Source organism: Pyricularia grisea, chromosome VII (genome assembly GCF_004355905.1).
Source record: "Pyricularia grisea strain NI907 chromosome VII, whole genome shotgun sequence".
NCBI classification, from domain to species: domain Eukaryota; kingdom Fungi; phylum Ascomycota; class Sordariomycetes; order Magnaporthales; family Pyriculariaceae; genus Pyricularia; species Pyricularia grisea.
In genome coordinates this window covers 3,837,334-3,857,439 of record NC_044975.1, presented here as the reverse complement: position 1 = coordinate 3,857,439, position 20,106 = coordinate 3,837,334, and the positions used below count along the sequence as shown (strand labels likewise).

Here is a 20,106-nt window from a genome sequence, read left to right as displayed (position 1 = left end):
CCTAACCCTAACCCTAACCCTAACCCTAACCCTAACCCTAACCCTAACCCTAACCCTAACCCTAACCCTAACCCTAACCCTAACCCTAACCCTAAGTCCCGTGGAAATTTCGTCTTGCGTCTAAATACCAATTTGCTGTGGCTATTATCTGCAGCATTGCAATTACATTCACTCTTGTTGGCCCCAAACGGGTGATTGATATATGTCATATAACACGGTGCTAACTAAATACAAAATAAAAGCCCTTTACCGGCGTCACTGCTTAGCAAGCTCTAAAGCCCTTGCAACAGCCTCGACAATAGCCTTTTCAAGCGCATTCGTGACGGCCATGGCCTGCAACACACCCACCCCCTGGTCGGTACAACCGCCGGGTGTGCTGACCCTCGCCGTCAAAGCCGCGGGATCTTCGGCCAAGTCCAGGACCATGTGCGCGGTGCCTTTCCATTGCTTGAGCGGCCATAACCAGAGCTTGGTCCGCATCCAATCCACACCGCACTGCACCCGCCACAAGTCCTTGCAACACCAGTCCTAAAAAGCCCGGGGTGCAACCGGCCGTGATTCCTGCTGCGTTTATCAAAAGGCTCAGAGACGACGGTAGTCGTACCGACGCCGGCAAAAGTCCACGTCGCCAGGGCGAAATGTCGTGCGCCGAGGACAGTTTCGGTAATGACGGTTGTTGACTGCCCTACTGTACTGCATACGTTGGGCATTGCGTGCACGACCGGATAGAGTGATTCATCGTCAACTCCCAGCATGCCACGGATCGCGTTACCAGAAAAGCCGGCGCAGATACTGATCGAAAGTTTGTTGCGCAAAGCGGAGGCCATACCATCTTCCGATAGGATTCGCGACAATTGTTGCGGCTGGCAACCAAAAATAACTGGCTCCGCCTGCTGTGCCGCGGCGACATTGCGGCCGCGGTAGATGGAACACCTAGGAACATTTGTAGCTTTGCTGTTCGTGCCGGTATATTTCGCGAACTCTTTCCTGAGCCGATCGGCACTCTCTTGTGATTTGACACATAGTATGAAGTGTCTTGACTCGTTCTGCAGCTTTAAAAGGTTGCTGTTTACGCTCTCGATGGTTTTGAGCATACCTTTCATAACGGCAGTGCCGAGTCTGCCTGGTGTCGTCATCAATGTTAGCAGTTTTGAGCATCATTCGTTTTGCCACGCGATTAATCAGCTGTTGCTTACCGCAGCCGATTATGGCGACTGTGTGATCCTCGTCTGGTCCTTGCATTGTATGCAATCCCCTACTCGAACTTTTTTTAGCTTCCTTCCTTCGCTTCTTGTTCACCCAAATTTGCTTCTCTCCGAAAACATTTATATGCGCATGGCACGATATATGTGGGAGGAAAAAGCTTGAATATCGAAACCAAGTTCACAAAGTATATTTACTCAGGGGCAACTCACAACAGTGGACTTACGGCTACTCGATGGTGTAATGCAAGGTGTTAGGTGAAACGGTCTGGATAATGCTCTTGCCCCAGGTAAACAACCCAAGTCCCGACTTTGAGTACTGATACCAATTGAATGGAGGGATAAAATAGATTGGTGTTGATTATACCGTAAGTTCAACTGGGATATAATGCACTCAAATTGCAGGCCACTGCACCTTACGGGCAAAGGCAAGGCCTCCTTTCCAAGGCTTGTTATTAACAGCAAATAATACAGATGGTCATAGAATTCAGTGAGTGTATTTGCGCATTATATGGGACAAAAAGGAGTGCTAAAACATCAGATCACACCGTGATCAAAACAGGTTCCGAGATTGAGATAACGTGTTTTGTCAACAAAGTACTGGTAAAGGTTAAAAAAGGGTGTGGTTATTTCACGGCAAGATTTCACTAAATTATAACCGCGTGGATGCCTCTACAGTGCGCTTCGCTTTGTCAGTACAAAGTGCGTAACCATTGAGAAGCCACATATCTTATCTGTGCAAGGTAATGATGAGGGATCGAGACAATAAAAGCATTGGTTTCGCAATTGTTAGGTACGTTGTACTGTAAGAAAGAACGCAATGTAACTGCATCCACCCCGGTTGCGATTGAGTGAAATTTTGTGAAATAACCATACCCTTAAAAAGTTTGAACTTTTGTATAGCACGACCCAGCCCTCTGGTCGTAGCCCTTGCGCCACCAGTTACATGTTGACATGATTAAAGACCTGATCTTTTGGCATAAGATACCAGTTTTCTTATATTCGTTTGTCCCAAAAGAGCAGGAAAAATGACTTTCACCCTCCATCACACTGTGGTACAGAGTATATCTGCTGATACCAAGAGGTAAATACCGCAGACTGGGGGCCCCTTGTACCGGGGAAAACTTTCCTCTTCTGGAAGTTCTACTAAACTATTATAATATATATAGCACGAAATCCAATCCATTCGTCGGTCTGTGGAAACTCCGCGCCGACCTTTGCGCAACATCTTCGCTTTACTACGAAAGTACGTATTCTTGCAAAAGCTCGTCCCATATTGCTAGCAATATCCTTGTTTAATGGTACTTCAACGAACAGGCCGATGTTTTGGACACAATAAAGTAGCTCCTAATCGGGTATACGAACGCTAAATACGAAATATTGGGCCCTGAACCCGGGTGCACCTGCAAGGCCCAGAACATAGAAAGACTATGCAAAGGGCGGGATGTTTACCTCAACACGGTAGCATGATAAGAATGTTTTGTGGGCAGCTTTCGGCTAGTTGTATTGCTGTAGGGATGGGCGTTTGGCATAAACGTATAGCGATCCCGAAGCGTGTCGCTACGTCTGAAAAACCCCCTGTCACTGAGATACAACCCGGACTGACCTTTTCCAGCCCCGGAACAACAACGACAATAACATCGGCAGCGGCAAAAGCATCACCACCATCACCATCAGCAGTGGCATCCGTCGCCCTCAAGAAGTGCAGCCCGCTGCTGACAGCCATTCTCTCCAGCAATCTCGATATGGCGCGCCTCCTTGTCGGAGCCGGGGCCAAACTCGAAGTGCGCAGCGGGCCAGCGGGGCTGACCCCGCTGCACCGCGTCGTCGACGGTGGTAATGTCGACGCCACCCTCGCTCTTCTGGACCTCGGAGCGGACTTGTTTACCGCCGACTTGCGCCAGCGCGGCCTCCTGCATACGGCGGTGACCGCAGCCACCAGAGTGTGGTGAAAGCGGTGCTGGAGTGGTGCGACCGGCGCGGCGACGGGAGCTTACCGCTGTGTATCAATGCGCAAGACGAGGAAGGGGCCACACCTTTGCACCTTGCTGTGAGATTTGGCATGAAACAGATTGTGGAAGTTTTGTTACGCTATGGCGCAGATGTAAATATTGGATGTGGTTAGGTCTATTTCCTTGGGAAAAGGGCCCATTCAATTCTCTAATTACTTCATTCCCTATCCATCAAAAGAGAAAAGTCATGCTGATTTCAATTGAAATGTAGAGCAAATATATCGTATTTTATAATATAATGTCGAATTTTACGATACTGATAAGACACTTATTCATCAATACCCGCGCACTTTTAATACAAATTGATATCCCAGCTTCGAGGCCATTTTGAATACAAGTTAACTTGTATTGATACAATTGGAACTATTTGCATCGAAAACACCTGCATCGTTTTGACAGGTGCGTGAACAAATGTTGAGCTTTCGCCAAAATGACATATCGCCACCCAATCACCCGTGGCATACTATCCATTTCTTCATTTCCACTACCTTCCTCCTCTACGGAACTAAATTCGCTTGACAAATTGTTCCCTCGCCAATGACAGGCCGGTTATATTATTTGAAGACTTTTATCCGAAAATCGAAACTGCTAGGGTAGCATTTGATTGCATGTCGTCGGATCTGGGATTGGTTTTAGGGGTTATCTGACATGGTGGCTAACGTCATACCGGGACATCTGGTAAGGCTAGAGTAGGTAAAAAACTGCATATTTACCTGTCAAACGTTATGAATCCCACGTGTTGATAAATATCTGTCGATGTTAGGATAGAACTTTCCTCCGGCTTTCGTTCGCATTTCATCAAGTCGATTGTTCACCCTCAAAAGTGCGTGAACAATATTCGTATTTGTCAGGTGTTCCTACGACATAGTGTTTATGCTCACGTTGCTAAATAATAAAATCGGTGGGATGCAACGCGTATGTCAGCGTTCCCAGACTTCAAAAACGAAAGTATTCGATTACTTGGAAGCCTAATCAGACCGGTTGAGTTAGCGTTCATATGGGTAGTATAACCAGAGGCTTCCAGACCTGCGTTCAAATCGTATGATTACTGTAACAAGTAAGCAAAAACTGTGCTTAAACTTGAAAGTTGTGGAAGCACATTGCATGGAAAAACTTAGGATGGTTTAAGCTTTTCGCCTGTGTGCCAGAGAACGGATGTTGATGTGCACAGACTCAAAATAACATGTTTTTGCATAGAGACACAGGAATCTTCTTATCAATGTAAACATGTAGCGCATGGTCGAGTTCGGCCCCGACAGCACCCTCATCAAGATGGCAACAAGAGCATGGCAGTCTATGGGCAACAACGTAAAGAACAGCGCCACTGGGTTGCAGCGAAGGTTTTGGGCCGCAGGTGGCTTGATAGGGATATAATACCGCTACGAGGGTGTGATTGGAGCAGCAAGCGTCGAGGAGTTGCTCTAGTCAGCGCCGGAGCCGAGAAATATTATCAGTGAACCACCGCAACCAGTGTTGCAGCCGTCATTTGTTTTGAATCAACCCACCCCCACCTCCCGACCAATCGTTAATCAGGGTATCCTAGTCACGGATATAGTAGTGAGACTGGTCGCCATCAGAATCAACAAACAGCCAGACGAAATATTTTTGCCAAGACTATTCCACAACTATCAGCTGGACGCTCCGCAATCAGCAACCAAACTTTGGGCGACCTCGAGGCAAAGTCCACTGAAAACTACGGCCCTGGTTTGACGACATGTCTGTGGCAGAGGTGGGCGAGTCTTTGGCTGACGGGTACGGCGGGAGATATGGTAGGCAAGATTACTTGCGGTATGGCTGTCAAGCTGTCGACGGCAAAGTTTCCGGGTGGCTACTCTGGGAACACGATGTCATAAAGGTTGTAACAACGGTGGGATGTTGTTCCGGTGCGACAGGACGCCTTGCAGCTGCTAGTACCGTCTTATCGTCCCGAGCAGCGCCTTTCGCCCTATTCCGAGGCGGACAAAGTCATCAAAACCTGGGTCCGGAGATAATACCTGGACGGCAACGCTCACTTATACGTACCGTCGAAGCAGACGTCCGTAAGGAGCAGTACTCCACAAACCAACACCACCGGCGGCGAAAGAGCCTCCGCAACCCTCGGCGAAGACCTCTCGAGAAGGAGACTACATTGCCAACAGTACACGCCGCTGTTCAAGCACAAGATATCCCTCTCTGGCGAAGCAAACATGGCGAGGAGTATTTAGAGGAAATCAGTGGCCAATTTGAGGCCAAGGAGGAGCTCGGCTTTGACTCGCACAGGACTTGAACGCGGAGGTCATCGCACAATTGGTCACAGGCGCCAGCGCATCTGCTCCCGGCAAGTCTGCCATTCTCAATGGTGCCGATGACAGTTCATGGTTGCAGCTAGTCTGGCTGAACAGAGAGATCTGGAACAACCTTGGTAGATGATAGGATCGATGAGCCAGGTAAAGACTTCAAGAAGTTTTCCCCAAGGGAAAGCTGGATCTGTCCTGGTTGATCTTTTTGTGGTTTGATAGTGACACAGAGCCATAGACTCGCATATCGGAGCTGGGTATCTCCCTTGTTGATCATCAGTATTTCATCATATCTTCCACATCATCCAAGTGAGAGCATCAAGAAACGCCTGGTACTTTAATCACGAGGGTGAAGGGGTGAGGACCAAATTGCAGAGGAGTACGCTCGTACGGCATTTCGCCTTGAATCTACCGGGTTGTAAATGCCGAGGTCCTGGCCAGGGAGTCCACCTCCGCATACATAAGCTCTACCCCGGATCCAATAAAACATCATGCGGGGTAAAATGGTACGTTATGGGAACGACAGGAGGCGACTATATGCGCCCTGGACAGGACGACGTGTTACAGGCAGGTGACATCGAAAATACTACTTGTTGGTCATGTAACAGGGAACTGTATAATTGAAGAACATGCCCCACCTACACATTGAAGTCGTTGGGTCTTTTCCACATTGGTCATCTGGCTTTTCGCCTAGTTTGAATCTCTCCTTCCTCTACGCCGAGTCTCATAAACATGTCTATGCGACCAGACGAAAAGATGGGAACTACCAAGTTCGAAAAGCCTTTCGGGGCCAGCGAGATCGAAAATGTCGCCAGCGGAGGCTACGCCATCAATGATCTGAGCATGGCCAAACAAGCCACCGAAGAGGAGCATAATCTAGGTTTCAGGGAAGCCATGCGTCGCTACCCACAAGCCGTCATCTGGTCGGTCCTGGTATCGGCGTCCATCATCATGGAGGGCTACGACATTGTGCTTATTTCGTCCTTCTTCGCCCAGGAGTCATTCCGAAAACGCTATGGGGAGTATTTGCCAAGGACTGACACGTTTGAGATCACTGCGTCGTGGCAAAACGGGCTTAGCAACGCCGTGAGCGTCGGCACCATCATCGGTGCCTTTGCCAACGGCTACTTTACCCACCTGTTTGGCTACCGCAAGGTCCTATTGGCTTCATTGACATCCATATGCGCATTCATCTTTATTTCATTCTTCTCGCCCAACCTGCCCGTCTTGCTCGTCGGCCAGTTCCTTTGCGGCATCCCATGGGGCGTGTTTGCGACAACCGCCCCTGCCTACGCGTCCGAAGTGTGTCCCATGGCACTGCGGGGATACCTCACTGTATTTGTAAACCTCTGCTGGGCTCTCGGCCAGCTGATCTCGGCAGGTGTGCAGGCTGGTTTCGCTGAAAACAACACACAGTGGTCCTATCGTATTCCATTCGCCATTCAGTGGGCCTGGCCCGTACCACTCTTTATCGTGATTTGGTTTGCTCCAGAGTCACCTTGGCATCACGTCCGACTTGGCAACTACAAGCAAGCTGAAGACTCGGTCTTCCGGTTGGGGTCCGCAGCGAGCGGCCGTCATGCCAGGGAGCGAGTGGCCATGATGATCCACACCAATGAAATCGAGACTGAGATCGATGAGGGCACATCCTTCCTCGATTGCTTCCGCGGAGTCGACCTGCGCAGGACCGAGATCGCCTGCCTGGCCTTTGTCGCGCAGCCCTTTTGTGGGTCGGCTATGGGCGGCACGCCGACGTACTTTTTCGTCCAGGCCGGACTGCCAAACTCGATTTCTTTCCAGATGGCGGTCGGGGGGCTGGGTATCGCGTCAGTCGGCACCATCCTGTCCTGGTTCCTCCTCCACCGCTTTGGCCGCCGCACTCTATACCTGTGGGGTCTCGGTGTCCTTGCCATCATACTCTTCACCGTGGGGTCCGTCAGCGCAGGGGCGCCCGAGTCGGAGTCGGCAAACTACGCCCAGGCTGGATTGATGCTGGGCTGGCTTGGGGTTTACTACCTCACGGTCGGACCGATCTGCTACGCCATCATTTCCGAGGTTTCATCGACCCGGCTGCGGAACAAGAGCGTGTGTCTGAGCCGCATCGCCTACTACGTGGCGCAGATCATCTGCAACGTCATCAACCCATACATGCTTAATCCTACGGCTGGTGACTGGAGGGGCAAGACAGGCTTCTTTTGGGGAGGCTGCGCCTTTGTCTTTTTTCTGTGGACGTACTTTCGGCTGCCAGAGACAAAAGGCAAGACGTATGAGGAGTTGGATATACTTTTTGCTAGGGGAGTTCCGGCGGCCAAGTTTGCTTCGTACAAAGTGGATGCCTACGCTGATGGGCACGAGGTTTTGAAGGAATTTTGAGTTGCTACGGTAGTAATGGTACGGTACATACTTGGGATGAGCAATAAGCTCCGATTGTGGGTTAAACAGGGCGGTTTCACGCGGATACATGGTTACACTCGAACGGGTTTTCTCATTGCGCATTTATCATGTCACACCCTTGATCATACTTCCTCGGCGTGCATTTGGCAACCCTCATCGCCTTCACATGCCCTGAATTTGCCGAACTGGGCCTTCATCAAAAAGCCGCTGCCACCATCTGAGACGCCTCGCTCTCCGGTTGGGGCGCGTCGAGGCGTTCTCCACATCCGGGTCGCATTAGTGGAGGGGATTTATATAGTACCCACGTAAGCTTCCCCGCAAAGTAACCTCAGACACTCTCCTCGCGATGCCAACTTTAGAAATCGCAGGGTGCGAAACAAGATATATAAGTCATTGAGCGACACAACGTTGCGTCGATGGAGTCCTTGTAACAGCGGGTTCGTACATATGAGTGGCGGAGCTGTGTTGCATGTAAAAATACAGCTGCGTCTTTTGGAGTACAGCACGACGTCATGATTCCTGAGGGATTGTCTGGCCAGCCAAAAAAAAAACCTATAACATGCACCATGGAGAATTAAAAAAACGCCGTCCTTCAGAACTCGGGATCTTCAGGTGCAAAACTTCTGTCCAGGTTTCACCATGAGTTACCTCGCGGCCCTCTCTGTCTTCTCAGCCCTGCTCATCTGCCCGGCCGCCAGCCTGGCGACCAGACAGACCACGGCCGGGACAGCCACTGTCAACCTCACGACGTCAATAGGGCATGCCAAGTGCCTGGGCTCAGGTTTCATCTATGGCTGGCCCGACAACGGCACCAGCGTTGACACCAGTATTCCAGACTACCTGGCCCAAGGCATCAGGTTCAACTCGACCCGCGCAGGTGGCGCCCAGATCGCCGCCCGCGGATGGGCTGGCGGCTTCGACGGCTATAAGGAGCGCTTCAACTCGGCGCTCTCCAACTACCGGACCACGCGCAAGTATGGCGGCGACTTTATCCTTCTGCCGCATGACCTCTGGGGCGCCGACAGCGTCCAGAGTTCGGGCACGGCGTTCCCCGGTGACAATGGTAACTGGACCGACGCTTACCTGTTTCTGGACCAGCTCGTTGCGGACCTCAAGGCCAACGACATGCTTGAAGGGCTGGTCATTGATATTTGGAACGAGCCAGATGGCTCGTCGTTTTGGGCACGTTCGTGGCAACAGTACCTCGATTATTACGTGAAAGCTCACAATTATATCAAGTAAGTAATCTTGGACTAAACAATTCATTGTCTTTTTCTTGATTTGTCTGCCCGACATCCCGATTGACTTTGTTCCCAGGACCCAGCTGCCGCGGACTCTCATCAGTGGGCCATCTATGGCCAACGCCCCGACTCTAACTGATGACAAATGGAATTCATGGATGTCCACTGTCGTCGGCAACGCCACCATCCCTAACATCTGGTCCTGGCACCAAATCTCCAGTACTGTAAGCAGTTAATGATTCATTACCTTCGGCAGTAAATCCTCCATTTGTGCCTCCGTTAACAGCTCTCAGCGCGATCTCGACCTTGTCGTCCCAGACTTCTACACCCTTCTCTACAACCACAACCTCCCCGAGAGACCCATCGACATCAACGAATATGCGTGGCCGTCGGAGCAAACCCCAGCACACAGCGTCTTCTACATTTCCCAGCTCGAGCGACATAATCTCCGCGGCCTCCGCGCGAATTGGGGGTCCGGCACGGCGCTGCACGACAACATGGCCGACCTAGTGTTCCACAACACGACCACCAGCTCGTACAGCCCCAACGGCGAGTGGTATTTGTACAAGTACTACGCCGACATGGTGGGCGAGCGAGTCGACACGGCCGCGTCGGCCGACGCCAAGTCTGATGTCTTTGCCGTCGTCGACGGTGGTGTCGCCAAGATTCTGACCGGCACGAGGAGCGTCCAGGGAACCTACGAGGTTGTGGTCTCTGGCCTGACCCGACTGGGTCTCCCAAAAGATGGTACCGTACAGGTTCACACGCGCCGCTTTGACTGGGCTGGTGCCAAGGTCGATGTTGGCGGGCCGGTGGATTTGGGCAATACCACAATGAACTATTCTTCCGATACCGTGAGTGACATTATACTTTCTTATCTAATTGCCTGCTCTTTGAAAAGAAGACTAACAACAATTTCTGCAGCTAACAATTTCGGTCACCTACCCTACAAACGCGACGGCATTTGCTTTCGAACTCTCCAGCGTAAAACAGTAGACGGTTTTTGTTGGAAGAACGGGCCTGGTCGTAGTCTGGGTAGGGAATATCTTTGAACTACGGTGGGCGGGGACATTAACGACGAGCCCAGTCCGCTTTTTCGGTTCACACCATTAAATGCCGCAATAAAACTGTAATAACATTGGAAATTTGATATGAAGCATTTGACGTGAAAATATTTTTGATTTTTTTATCTGATGTTCATCCTAAATTGCTTTCATTTGAATAATTCTTTGGCGCGTTTTGGGTCGAAGCAATTAAGTATTTAATGATAGTATTCAAAATATCAAGTTTCGCAGCATTTATTTTACATCTGTTTGATACACTAATTTGTTCAAATACCTCCTTTTAATTTGCACCTCAACTTATGTAGCAAACCAACACAATATTAATGGGCACAATTTGTTTAGTAAAAGGGCGCTTAATCTTTCCAATCAAATCACATATCATGATTGTAATAGTATAAACACAAATAATAATAATATTTTCCTGGATTGAAAACAGCTTGCTTGCAACACATACTTGGAATGGTAAAAAAGAACGGTATAATTTAAGACGTAAACAGAGTTGTCGTATACTTTCAGCCGCAATCTTTCGGGCTGTGTTGGAGCTGTGTTATGGCTTAGGATTTCGCGTGGATTCCTTTTTTCTTTTTTTTCTTTTTTTTAGCAAAAACAAAAAAACAAAAAAAAAAAAAAGAGCTCGTCGTTCATTTCACTCGACTGTAGACAAAGGATGCAGGACCTAGACGTCGCATTGACAAGCAATTCGCTTCTTCATGCCCTTAAATTAAGTCACGACTGGCCACACTCGGGATCCCATGACTTGCGAGCGATGTGAAGGAATTTTTGTGCGCCAAATTACCACTGATATTGCTTATAATTCAAAGCAGAAGAAGGAACCTTCTCGAATTATCAAATACCGAAAGGATCAGCTACTCCTTTGTATACAAGTAGTTAGAGCTTTCCTAAGGGTGTCGGGGGTCTCTTAGATTGCCTGGATCGAAAAGAACTCTAATAGGTAACACAATAGACGTTTAGTGAGAAATGTATTAAAGGTGAAGGATCAGCGAGAGGTATCACAACCGATTACATCTTAATACAATGTGGACATCATCCGAAGTGATTAAATAAGTAGTTTATTAAAAAATAAATCAAAACCCAAAACAAAAAAAGCCAAACAATCACTGCAAATTAAGATTGAGACGCTAATCATCACCCGGACTACAAAATCTGAGCTCATAATGTCGCGCCCCAAGCCATGCTACCGCTTCCCCAACCCCGAACGCCCGTTTTATGTACTGAGAGGAAACCCGAAAATGCCAGAAGGCAGTTTACTGAGCTGCACCATCAGCCTTGGAGGCAAGGGAGTCGGCCGCTCCCGCTACCGCTCCCGCCGCATTCGACACACCATGGAGGGCACTGTTCTTTGCCGCTTCCCCGGCGTCCTTGGTCGCCTGGATGGCAGGTGATCCGTTGACGAATGCTTCGGCGCCGGTCTTGACCGCGTTGCCGGCGTTACTGGCCTCGTTTGCAATACCATGTCCAACCGCTTTAACACCGTCACCTACGGCCTGTGCACCCCCGACAACGGCGCCTCCGACGGCCGCTGCACCCCCAACGACGGCGTCTCCGGCCTTTTTAGCACCGTCCTTGACTGCGTCTTGAGCGTCCTCGGCCTTGTCGTTCACCTTGGCCAAGGCATCGGACGCCTTACCCATGCCCAGGAACCGCTTGTTAAATTGGTGGACGCCGTTTGCCTCCATTGGGGTCGAGCGGGCTTCGACGACGGCGACATTGCTCTCCGTGACCATGCCAGGGCTGCGAGGCGAGAGGGGAGCGGCGGTGACGACGGCAGCGGCCGCGATGGAAAGGAAGACGGTCTTGCTGAAGCTAGGCATTTTGAGGTTTGTGGGAACTTGGTTGTTGCGACTGATAGTTTGTCTATTAAGCCAAATGAAAGAGTTGGGGTAACGACCGTGGGGTGAAAATAGTAGTGGATGTGATATTTGCAGTGATTATTTGGTAATGAATGCGGATGATGATGAACAGAAAGCAAAGTGAGTAGCAGGTGGCCTTCGTCTCTTGCATTTATAGTAATTTTCTCTTTGAAGGGGAAATATAGTTAAACTTATGATTTTGTGTTGTGTATCCTTGTGAGAATTCGTATAGGAAATCGTGATGTGACGATTTTAGGCCCACCCTTGCTCCTATCAATCCTGTTGCTCCGTCAATCCCCCTGCTCCTGTCAATCTATTCGGAGTCCACCTTACCCTATAACTGCTCTTTCCTATTGCTATTTTCAATGCGTTGTGTGGCTGATTGATCTCCCCAACCGCATCAAGACTCAGCTAAGCGATTCCCTTGTGGCGAGTCAAGCTCGGGTTATGCCTTGCAAGGAGATGCTGGCTTATGTGGCATTCTAGACCAATCGGTTCGATCCGACTCCAAAAATGTTCTTGGCGTAGATTTGGGAACTCTGGATGAAATACAGTTAACACTGCGACCTCATCGACTACAGACTTATCGTTTATTGGAAAGTGCTAGGCATATACCACCAATAATTTACAAACAATTTGCACACCCAGCTGCCTTCAAGTAGCACGTCGATTACGGTTCCAGCTCGGGACCCTGGTACAATTAAAACTCAGGTGTTTACTAAACCTACAGGTCAGATGCTTGGTACGGTTATAACTCAGATAAGTGGAGAAAGATTGACGAATTTGTAAAACGGTGATCACGAAGCTACACGAGTGCTCTCTTTTCAGCGGCAATCTGACAAAAGGCATCCAAGATTGTGATATTGTTCTCTCGGTAATCATAAAAAGCAATCGAGAGTCAAGATCATCCTCCCAAAATAATCGATTCTGCGCTGCGAAGGGTGACCAAGAAGGGCAACCGTAATCCCAACACGAGCCCCTAAAAGACGATCAAGACGGACTACGCGATTTGATGACTCGCTACGCTCCCCGCGCGCCGAATTTAAATTTTTTTTAAAGGCGCATGTCGTTGGTCCGCTTTCGACATAACGCTGGTAGCCTAATTAAAAGGGAAATCCAAAAATACAGACACAAAACAATGTTAATGCGGACGTGTCGTGCATAAAAGTGGGCCCATGGTTAAGTCCTTTTATAACCACTGCTGTACTGCGCCGGGTGCCTGGCTATGGAGGCTCGCCGCCAGCACTTGAACTAGATTTAGCCTCTCCTTATTTCAGGAATTGCACTATTTTTCGCTATATTTACTTGTATTCTAGGATAATATGTTATATGTCTTCCTTGTATTTCTTCTGCCGGTGATTTATACCCTAAAGAGTTGAAGTGAGAAAACCTACATGTACCACGGGATAAGGCAAAAAAATCACCCAATCCGCTACCGTAAGTGTATGCGTGGGCCTGCACCAACCTAGTTGTCCGTGGGGAGCTTCAAACGCCGGAAAGGCAGCTTGTTTGTTTATTTGTTTGTTTTGGTTTTTCTTTTTTCCTTTCAAAAAAAAAAAAAAATCTTTTCCCAAAATGGGGAACACCCACGAGGCCCACAGCGGTGTGCTAACTGTTCAGGGATGGGGACTTTTACCCCTACCACAGCAGTAAACCAGGAGCACAGGAGCGGAGGAGCATGGATATCCTGCCTATGGCTAATAGCTTTAGTGAAAGCTTTTGCTCGGGTAAAGCCGTGTACTACGTAACAGTACTAGTTTATATTTTCATTAGTCGACATGAGTCGCGCGAATCTTATTTATAGATGTTATCATTCTTCGTTACCGACAACTGTGAAAAGCAAAATACAAGTAAAAGCGATTTCAATTTTGCCTTCTCGTTCAACCCATTTAAAAATAAGGTGTAGCTAGTTTCGTTGGTGTACTGTAAATATATTTACTCTATCTGGCCCCTATTTCTCATTGAGTGCTGCTTCTTTAGCCTGGGTTTGAGATCTCTGAATACAATGCGGTATACCATAATCTTCCATATTGCCACTATTGCCGCAACGGGCTTTCCCAAGATACGTTCCACGATATCTTTATCTTCCTACCAATATTGATCCAGATCATTTTAGTTCACCTGAGGAGGCTGAGTTTATTGACGTCCAAAGCGGGCCAATCGCCTGGAAACGTCTCCAGAAGCCTACTGGCAAAGGAAAATGCTGCATTTATAAACTCAGCACCTTAGGGTTTACGTCCCTCTTCGACCCCGCCCCACGGATGGTATCTGGGTGACAAATAAAGATATTACTTTGTCACATGTTACTGTCATTTGGGAGGTTGAATTTGAAACCGGGGGGAAATTAAGAGAAGTCTGATAAGGGGGCTAGGAGATCTTACAGATATGGTCCCAGAAATGCGAGCGACAAAGTCGTCATGCGCGGTAGTTAGATAAGATCTTCAAGTGAACTGTCGAGTTCTTCTTTTTCTTTTTTTTGACAAGACTCGAGCAAACATGCTTCAAATTGCAAACAGATTGTAGTGTTGAGTAATCCGAAACTCAAGTTCCTTCCTGGGTATCAGTCGAAGCGTCATGGTTTATGCAACCCACTCGGCTGCCCCTTTGTATGATCGTCAGCGGGGCAACTCGAGTTCCTGCATGCCTATAGCGCGAGCAACACACTACCTCACGGCAAACTCCGGCACGGTCACAGGAATCTTCTCGGGTTTATTGAGGGACGAAACCATTGAGGACGCCAGCCACAAACTTCCCGATCATGATGTCGTAAATCACGTGAATTATAGCTATGCTAAGCCACAAGTCTGTTTACCCGTTAGCGCAGGAGTAAATGGGAATTGAGTTCAACTAACAACGACAAATCCACGAATAGCAGAAGGAACCGATGTGCTCGCTGGCGGGGCCTATCCAGACGCTAGCCTAGGCACCAACGGTTGACAGGTATTCCAGTCAACCCCGTTTGCTAAGCCGCGGCCTTCGTTATTTCCGGCACTTTTGTTTCTGTATATTTTGTGGCTTGAAGAGGGTTTGAGGGGTAGCCAGGCTGCTTGAGTGCGATTTGCTGTGTTATGTGAACTCCTGCCTAGTATAAATATACCATCGCCCTTTTGATATGCTTCGCGTGATTACTGCTTTCATTCCCTACCGCCTGTCTGTCAAAGACGTAGAAGGGGTCTCCCCACAAGATGCGTTTGCTTCAGGCTTTTATGCCATTAGTGGCTGCTTGCACCATGTGGTTACATCTTGCTTCCGCAAGCAGCAGCCTCGTCGATGCAGCTCAGATGCTCCCACAGTGTGCTGTAGGTAGCTCACTGTCCTCAAGCCCCAAGAGTGCCGTCAACCGTGAATAATAAGACCAACAATGTAGCTAATCTCGGATCGAACCCATCAATAGCTACAATGCGCCCTCCCGGCTGTACAGGCGTCTTCGTGCTCCCCGACAGACAAGCAATGCCTTTGCAGAGACCGGAAGATGCTAACCAGTATTGGGTCATGTATGTTGACGGCATGCAAGCCGATGGATAGTCTGAGTAGGTCCTTAAACAATATATGACAGAAGAGACATTTTGATCTCCAATGCAGAAAGTTGACAGGTGAAACCCTCCATATTCCCAGAAACCCAAAGAACTTTTCACGAGCTTTGCGAAATGCCCCCACACGACAGGCGGCTGCAGTTCAAAGTCACCTCTTGGGCCTTGCTCAGCATATGCATCGCCGCCGTGGTCGTCAGGTTGCTGCACAAGTTCGCACATGGAATCTCGGGCTGGCGCATCGGCCCCGACGGCCAGCCTGTGGGTGCTGCCCCGCCCGGGCTGGATGACCTCACATTCGCGCTCTCTGTGACCACCTCAATCGCGTTCTGGGTCATCTGCATCTACGGTATCGATCCGACACTCGGCAACCCGATCGGCACCGACCTCTGGACCCTGTCGCACGACCAGGTTACCGAATTCATCGTCATGATGCTCGTCCTCGAGATCCTCTACATTACAAACATTTTACTCTTAAAAACGTCGTTTTTTCTCTTCTACCTGCGCGTGTTTTGCCGAGGCGGTGCAGGTGGCGGCAGTGTCCTGGGTGTGGACTTTGGTCGCGTCGTTCTGGGCACCATGTTCCTTAACGGAGTCGTATGGGTCGTTACTTTTATGCTGGTCGTTTTTCGCTGTTCGCCGATCCAGTACCAGTGGACCGGTTGGGACAGGATGCAGCAGGGTCATTGCATTATGGACGCCCACCCGCTTGTGTGGGCGCATGCCATTGTAGGGTTGCTGATCGACTTGTGGATGATCTACCTGCCAATATCTCAGATTTGGGGGATTCAGATGGGCATGGGGAAGAAACTCGCCGTCTGCAGCATGTTTGGCGTCGGTGCCTTGTATGAAAACTCATTTTGTGATCCTCCTTGCCCCCAAGTCATTATGGTTCACGCCCTGCTAACACCAATGTCGTTGTCCTCATGCAGTGCCACTGTGGTCAGCATCCTGCGGCTTCGCTTGGTCTTCCGAGCCTCCAGCGACAAGCGAAACTCTACCTGGGACGACTTCGATCTCGTTCTTTGGTCGTCCCTCGAACTCGGCGCCGGCACCTTTTGTGCCTGCATGCCCAGCCTTCGATACGTCTTCATGGCCTTTCTCCGACGTGGAGCGAATAGTCTGGCCGGCAGGACGTGGGGTTCAGGCCAGAGCTCTGATCAACAGACGCTACCATCGGATACAGGCTCGAGAGGGAGGGCTGATGCCAAGGGATCAGTCAAAACGAGCTCGGAAACGACTACGGGGTCGGTTGCGCCGCCCGACCTTGAAGGGGGTGTCGTTGACCATGGCAGACAAAATTCTCACGGGCCCATCTGGCAGGGCTACCCTTCTATGTCTCATCGAGAAGCGTACGATCCTATCTTCAGAAGTGCTTCAGAGCTTCATCCGAGTTGACGGATATGTAGCTTTCACCTGGACCTCGTCGCAAACTGAGCCGAGGCTAGATTATAACGATGTAATGCTTTCATGGCGCAAGAACACAGGAAACAGGGAAGGAAATATTAGAAGGAAAACGCATCATACATTGGACCCTTTCATGACTAAACGCTGGGCATTAAAATCCTCACCCGCTATCTTATGCACTCTAATACCTTGCCAAACAAACCCGACCAAGACCAACCACGTGAGGTTTTAACCCGTTTATCCCAATACCCCTAACCAATAGTCCGGAGCGCCATTTGTTGTGAATAACACCATTAAAAGCTAGCGATAAAAGTGGCAATCTGGGTCGTGACGTTCTTAGCGCCCTGCCACAGCGCCCAGTGCGAAGAGTCGACAGTGCCCCTGGTCAGCTTGTCAAAGTAATTCTCCATGCCAACCGACAGGCTGGCCGGCAGGGCTGTGTCCTGAGTCGCGGTGATGAAGAGGGTCGGGACCTTGATCTTGCCGCCGGCTGCCACCAAGCTCTGCTCGTCTTGCCAGTTGAGCTTCGCTGTGCGGTACCAGTGCAACGGCGCCGCGACCGTGCTGTTGACATACTCGTTGACGTAGTACTCGAGATCCGTGGTAGACAGGAGTGGGCTCGAGCCAAGGGACGCAAAGTTGTCAAAGAGCAGGCCCTTCTCGGCCGTGAAGCCGGGCTGGCCCTGCGGCGTCTGCGCTCCATACATGGCCAGCAGCATTTGGCGGATTTGGTCCTTGGTCTGCAGCTTAGCCTCGATGGCAGGGTCACGCATGGCAACCTGGTAGCCGAAGTTGGTCAGACCCGCCTTGACCATGTCGGCGACGTCGGTGTACTGGGCTGCCGGCGGCGAGTAAGGGGTGGTGACGGTGATGAGGCCCTTGACGAGCTCAGGGTGCCACAGGGCGGTGCGGTAAACCATAGCCGCACCCCAGTCGTGGCCGCCGAGGATAATCTGCTCCCCCGGAGCGATCTGCTTTGCCAGAGCGGCGAGGTCGTCGGTCATTTTCTTGTAGGTGTAGGCCCCGACGTCCTTGGGGGCCGAGGTGCGGCCGTAGCCGAGCATGTCTGGGGCGACGACCTGATAACCGAGCTGCGTCAAGGTCGGCATCTGGTAGCGCCAGCCGTACGAGAGGTCGGGGAAGCCGTGCAGGAGGAAGACGGTTCCCTTCGGTTTACCGTCGGGCTTGGACAGCAGGTAGCTGTAGGTATTTCCCGAGCCGACTGTGGCGAAGTGACGCATTGCTTCGACGCCGGCGGGAGAGCCGCCCGTTGCCTGGGGGAGAGCCAAGGCCAGGACTCCAGAGGCGAGAAGGGTGATGATGGATGTTGGACGCATTTTGGCGGGTAGTTTGTCTTACTCGAAAAGGATTCTACGAGTGGGTTGTTCTTATATGAAAGGAATGTATCAGGTCTTCAAAAAAGCGACCAGTTGGGTGATGATAATAAGGGGGAAAAGAAAGAAAGTGGAAAGTAACGAATGTTCAGGTAAGACCAACGAGAGCGTGGGTTGAAAACATGGTACTTCCTCGTTCTTGTCGGCCACTGCTTTCTTTTATAATTTGGAAACATCGTGACGGCCTCACCGATTTTGGTTGCAATTTGTATGCTTTGGACAAAAATAGCTTGGCAATTTCACTGCATAACGGAGCGAGGCGAATAAGCACGCCATTAGGAGAGAGGAACGTGAGAATTCTTGGCGCGGCTGTAGTTACCGGGGCCCATCCCATCCCCTTACTTTCTGCGGCTTTCACTGCTGCTTTGACTGACCGATAGCATCAAAAAGAGTTGCGGGGTCTTGAAGATCTTGGCAAGGGTAGCAAATTTGCACAGCCAAGGGCTCCTGTCAGTGAACGGCAAAAAAGACACGAATCGAGCCTGTGTCACACCAAATAGACGAAGAATCCAAACCTCATTAGTGAATGCACAAAAAGTTTAAAAAAGTCAAAAGTGAGGGGCAGATCCATCACGTCCAAAACAGGAGGTATCGGTGAGGGTGGATAGCCCCCCAATGGTTCTATTACTCAAAGTACATATACGGTAAGCCCGACCACTCCTGTTGTACCCTGCCCTTCCTCGGTACCTTTGGGCCCAGCCACGAATTGCAGGCCTTTGCCCTTTGAATCTGATAGAATCAAGCTCGGCAAGCATGCAAATTTGTCTGAAGAAAGAAGGTAAGTACGGTAAGTATGGTATGTCCGACAAGCGCGAGTTGCTTTCCATAACTCTTGCATGACGCTACCCCTTGTCTAGGTACGATACATTGCAAAAGAGTTATCTAATACAAGGCACGCGACATTGTTCGAAGAGAAGTAATGAGGCTGCAGTGCACCTAGCTATAAGTCAACAACTGTGATCCATATTGTCTGCAGTTGGAAAGTAGCACTTACATCCCTAGAAGAGACCTAGAAGTCAGGTTGCACATTTGCAGCCATTCTGGACGAAGCTTTCTCGCGAAGTCATCACATATCTATTGGAGAGTACACACAGATCACTGGGCCAGATACGGCCAGGAAAACTCACTCGACATCTCATACCTCATGGTTAGTGTTTGCATGAATGTCAGGAAAATATCCATTGGCTCCAAAGGTAAGCCAGAGGGGAAGATTTCACAAGGTTCTTTCATACAGGGAAGACAAATAACAAATAACAAAGTTTGATCATTATTTTGGTCTCGAAGCCCACTCCAGCTGCAGGAGGAAGGTATTGTGTTAGCTCATGAGACAGTCAGTTGCTTGTGTTCATGTATAACTGCAGTGGATAGGAAGTATTTCAGGGCTCTGATTCATGACATCAGCGCTGGGATCCAATTGCATGTGGTCTCTCTATCTGGACCTGGGGAATGTGGGACGATGATCAGGAGGTCGTCATAAGTGGACCTGCAATTCGTCGTCCTGTCACAATATTCATGCAAGGCCTGTTAACTGCTTCCGACCTGGGAGACACAAACAGTCTGGCATGTGGCGAGGGACATATTGGGAAGTTCGCGGATGTTTGCGCGAAATCTCCCGGATCTCCATAGCCCATGAAGTGCTGCCGAAACAAAGTTGCGAAACTGTCATGACACCTTACCGACAAACGATTTGGTATGGATCTGCAATCGAGTGAGCA

The 20,106-nt window shown here is 49.7% G+C and overlaps 9 protein-coding genes across 9 annotated transcripts; 5 read left to right on the top strand and 4 right to left on the bottom strand.

The window, feature by feature from the left end:
- Positions 1-255: 255 nt before the first annotated feature.
- PgNI_11118 (uncharacterized protein) lies at positions 256-1,242 on the bottom strand (the record flags this gene model as incomplete). The annotated part of the gene is made up of 3 exons (XM_031131092.1): positions 256-528; positions 609-1,123; positions 1,197-1,242. The coding sequence occupies 3 exons, from the start codon at positions 1,240-1,242 to the stop codon at positions 256-258; spliced, it is 834 nt and encodes a 277-aa protein (XP_030979732.1).
- Positions 1,243-2,719: 1,477 nt separating this feature from the next.
- On the top strand, positions 2,720-3,154 carry PgNI_11117 (uncharacterized protein; the record flags this gene model as incomplete). The annotated part of the gene is made up of 1 exon (XM_031131091.1): positions 2,720-3,154. The coding sequence occupies one exon, from the start codon at positions 2,720-2,722 to the stop codon at positions 3,152-3,154; it is 435 nt and encodes a 144-aa protein (XP_030979546.1).
- PgNI_11116 (uncharacterized protein) lies at positions 2,876-3,266 on the bottom strand (the record flags this gene model as incomplete). Its single annotated transcript, XM_031131090.1, has 2 exons — positions 2,876-3,201; positions 3,239-3,266. 2 exons carry the CDS (start codon positions 3,264-3,266, stop codon positions 2,876-2,878), a joined length of 354 nt encoding a protein of 117 aa, XP_030979720.1.
- A 1,662-nt stretch (positions 3,267-4,928) lies between these two features.
- Positions 4,929-5,480, top strand: PgNI_11115 (uncharacterized protein; the record flags this gene model as incomplete). The annotated part of the gene is made up of 1 exon (XM_031131089.1): positions 4,929-5,480. The coding sequence occupies one exon, from the start codon at positions 4,929-4,931 to the stop codon at positions 5,478-5,480; it is 552 nt and encodes a 183-aa protein (XP_030979547.1).
- A 742-nt stretch (positions 5,481-6,222) lies between these two features.
- Positions 6,223-7,863, top strand: PgNI_11114 (uncharacterized protein; the record flags this gene model as incomplete). The annotated part of the gene is made up of 1 exon (XM_031131088.1): positions 6,223-7,863. One exon carries the CDS (start codon positions 6,223-6,225, stop codon positions 7,861-7,863), a length of 1,641 nt encoding a protein of 546 aa, XP_030979548.1.
- A 588-nt stretch (positions 7,864-8,451) lies between these two features.
- On the top strand, positions 8,452-10,302 carry PgNI_11113 (uncharacterized protein). Its single transcript, XM_031131087.1, has 4 exons — positions 8,452-9,122; positions 9,202-9,349; positions 9,419-9,979; positions 10,050-10,302. The coding sequence occupies exons 1-4, from the start codon at positions 8,524-8,526 to the stop codon at positions 10,119-10,121; spliced, it is 1,380 nt and encodes a 459-aa protein (XP_030980377.1). The 5' UTR covers positions 8,452-8,523; the 3' UTR covers positions 10,122-10,302.
- A 1,152-nt stretch (positions 10,303-11,454) lies between these two features.
- PgNI_11112 (uncharacterized protein) lies at positions 11,455-12,021 on the bottom strand (the record flags this gene model as incomplete). Its single annotated transcript, XM_031131086.1, has 1 exon — positions 11,455-12,021. The coding sequence occupies one exon, from the start codon at positions 12,019-12,021 to the stop codon at positions 11,455-11,457; it is 567 nt and encodes a 188-aa protein (XP_030979543.1).
- Positions 12,022-15,707: 3,686 nt separating this feature from the next.
- PgNI_11111 (uncharacterized protein) lies at positions 15,708-16,988 on the top strand (the record flags this gene model as incomplete). The annotated part of the gene is made up of 2 exons (XM_031131085.1): positions 15,708-16,435; positions 16,523-16,988. The coding sequence occupies 2 exons, from the start codon at positions 15,708-15,710 to the stop codon at positions 16,986-16,988; spliced, it is 1,194 nt and encodes a 397-aa protein (XP_030979544.1).
- A 302-nt stretch (positions 16,989-17,290) lies between these two features.
- Positions 17,291-18,334, bottom strand: PgNI_11110 (uncharacterized protein; the record flags this gene model as incomplete). Its single annotated transcript, XM_031131084.1, has 1 exon — positions 17,291-18,334. One exon carries the CDS (start codon positions 18,332-18,334, stop codon positions 17,291-17,293), a length of 1,044 nt encoding a protein of 347 aa, XP_030979545.1.
- Between the last annotated feature and the right edge of the window lie 1,772 nt (positions 18,335-20,106).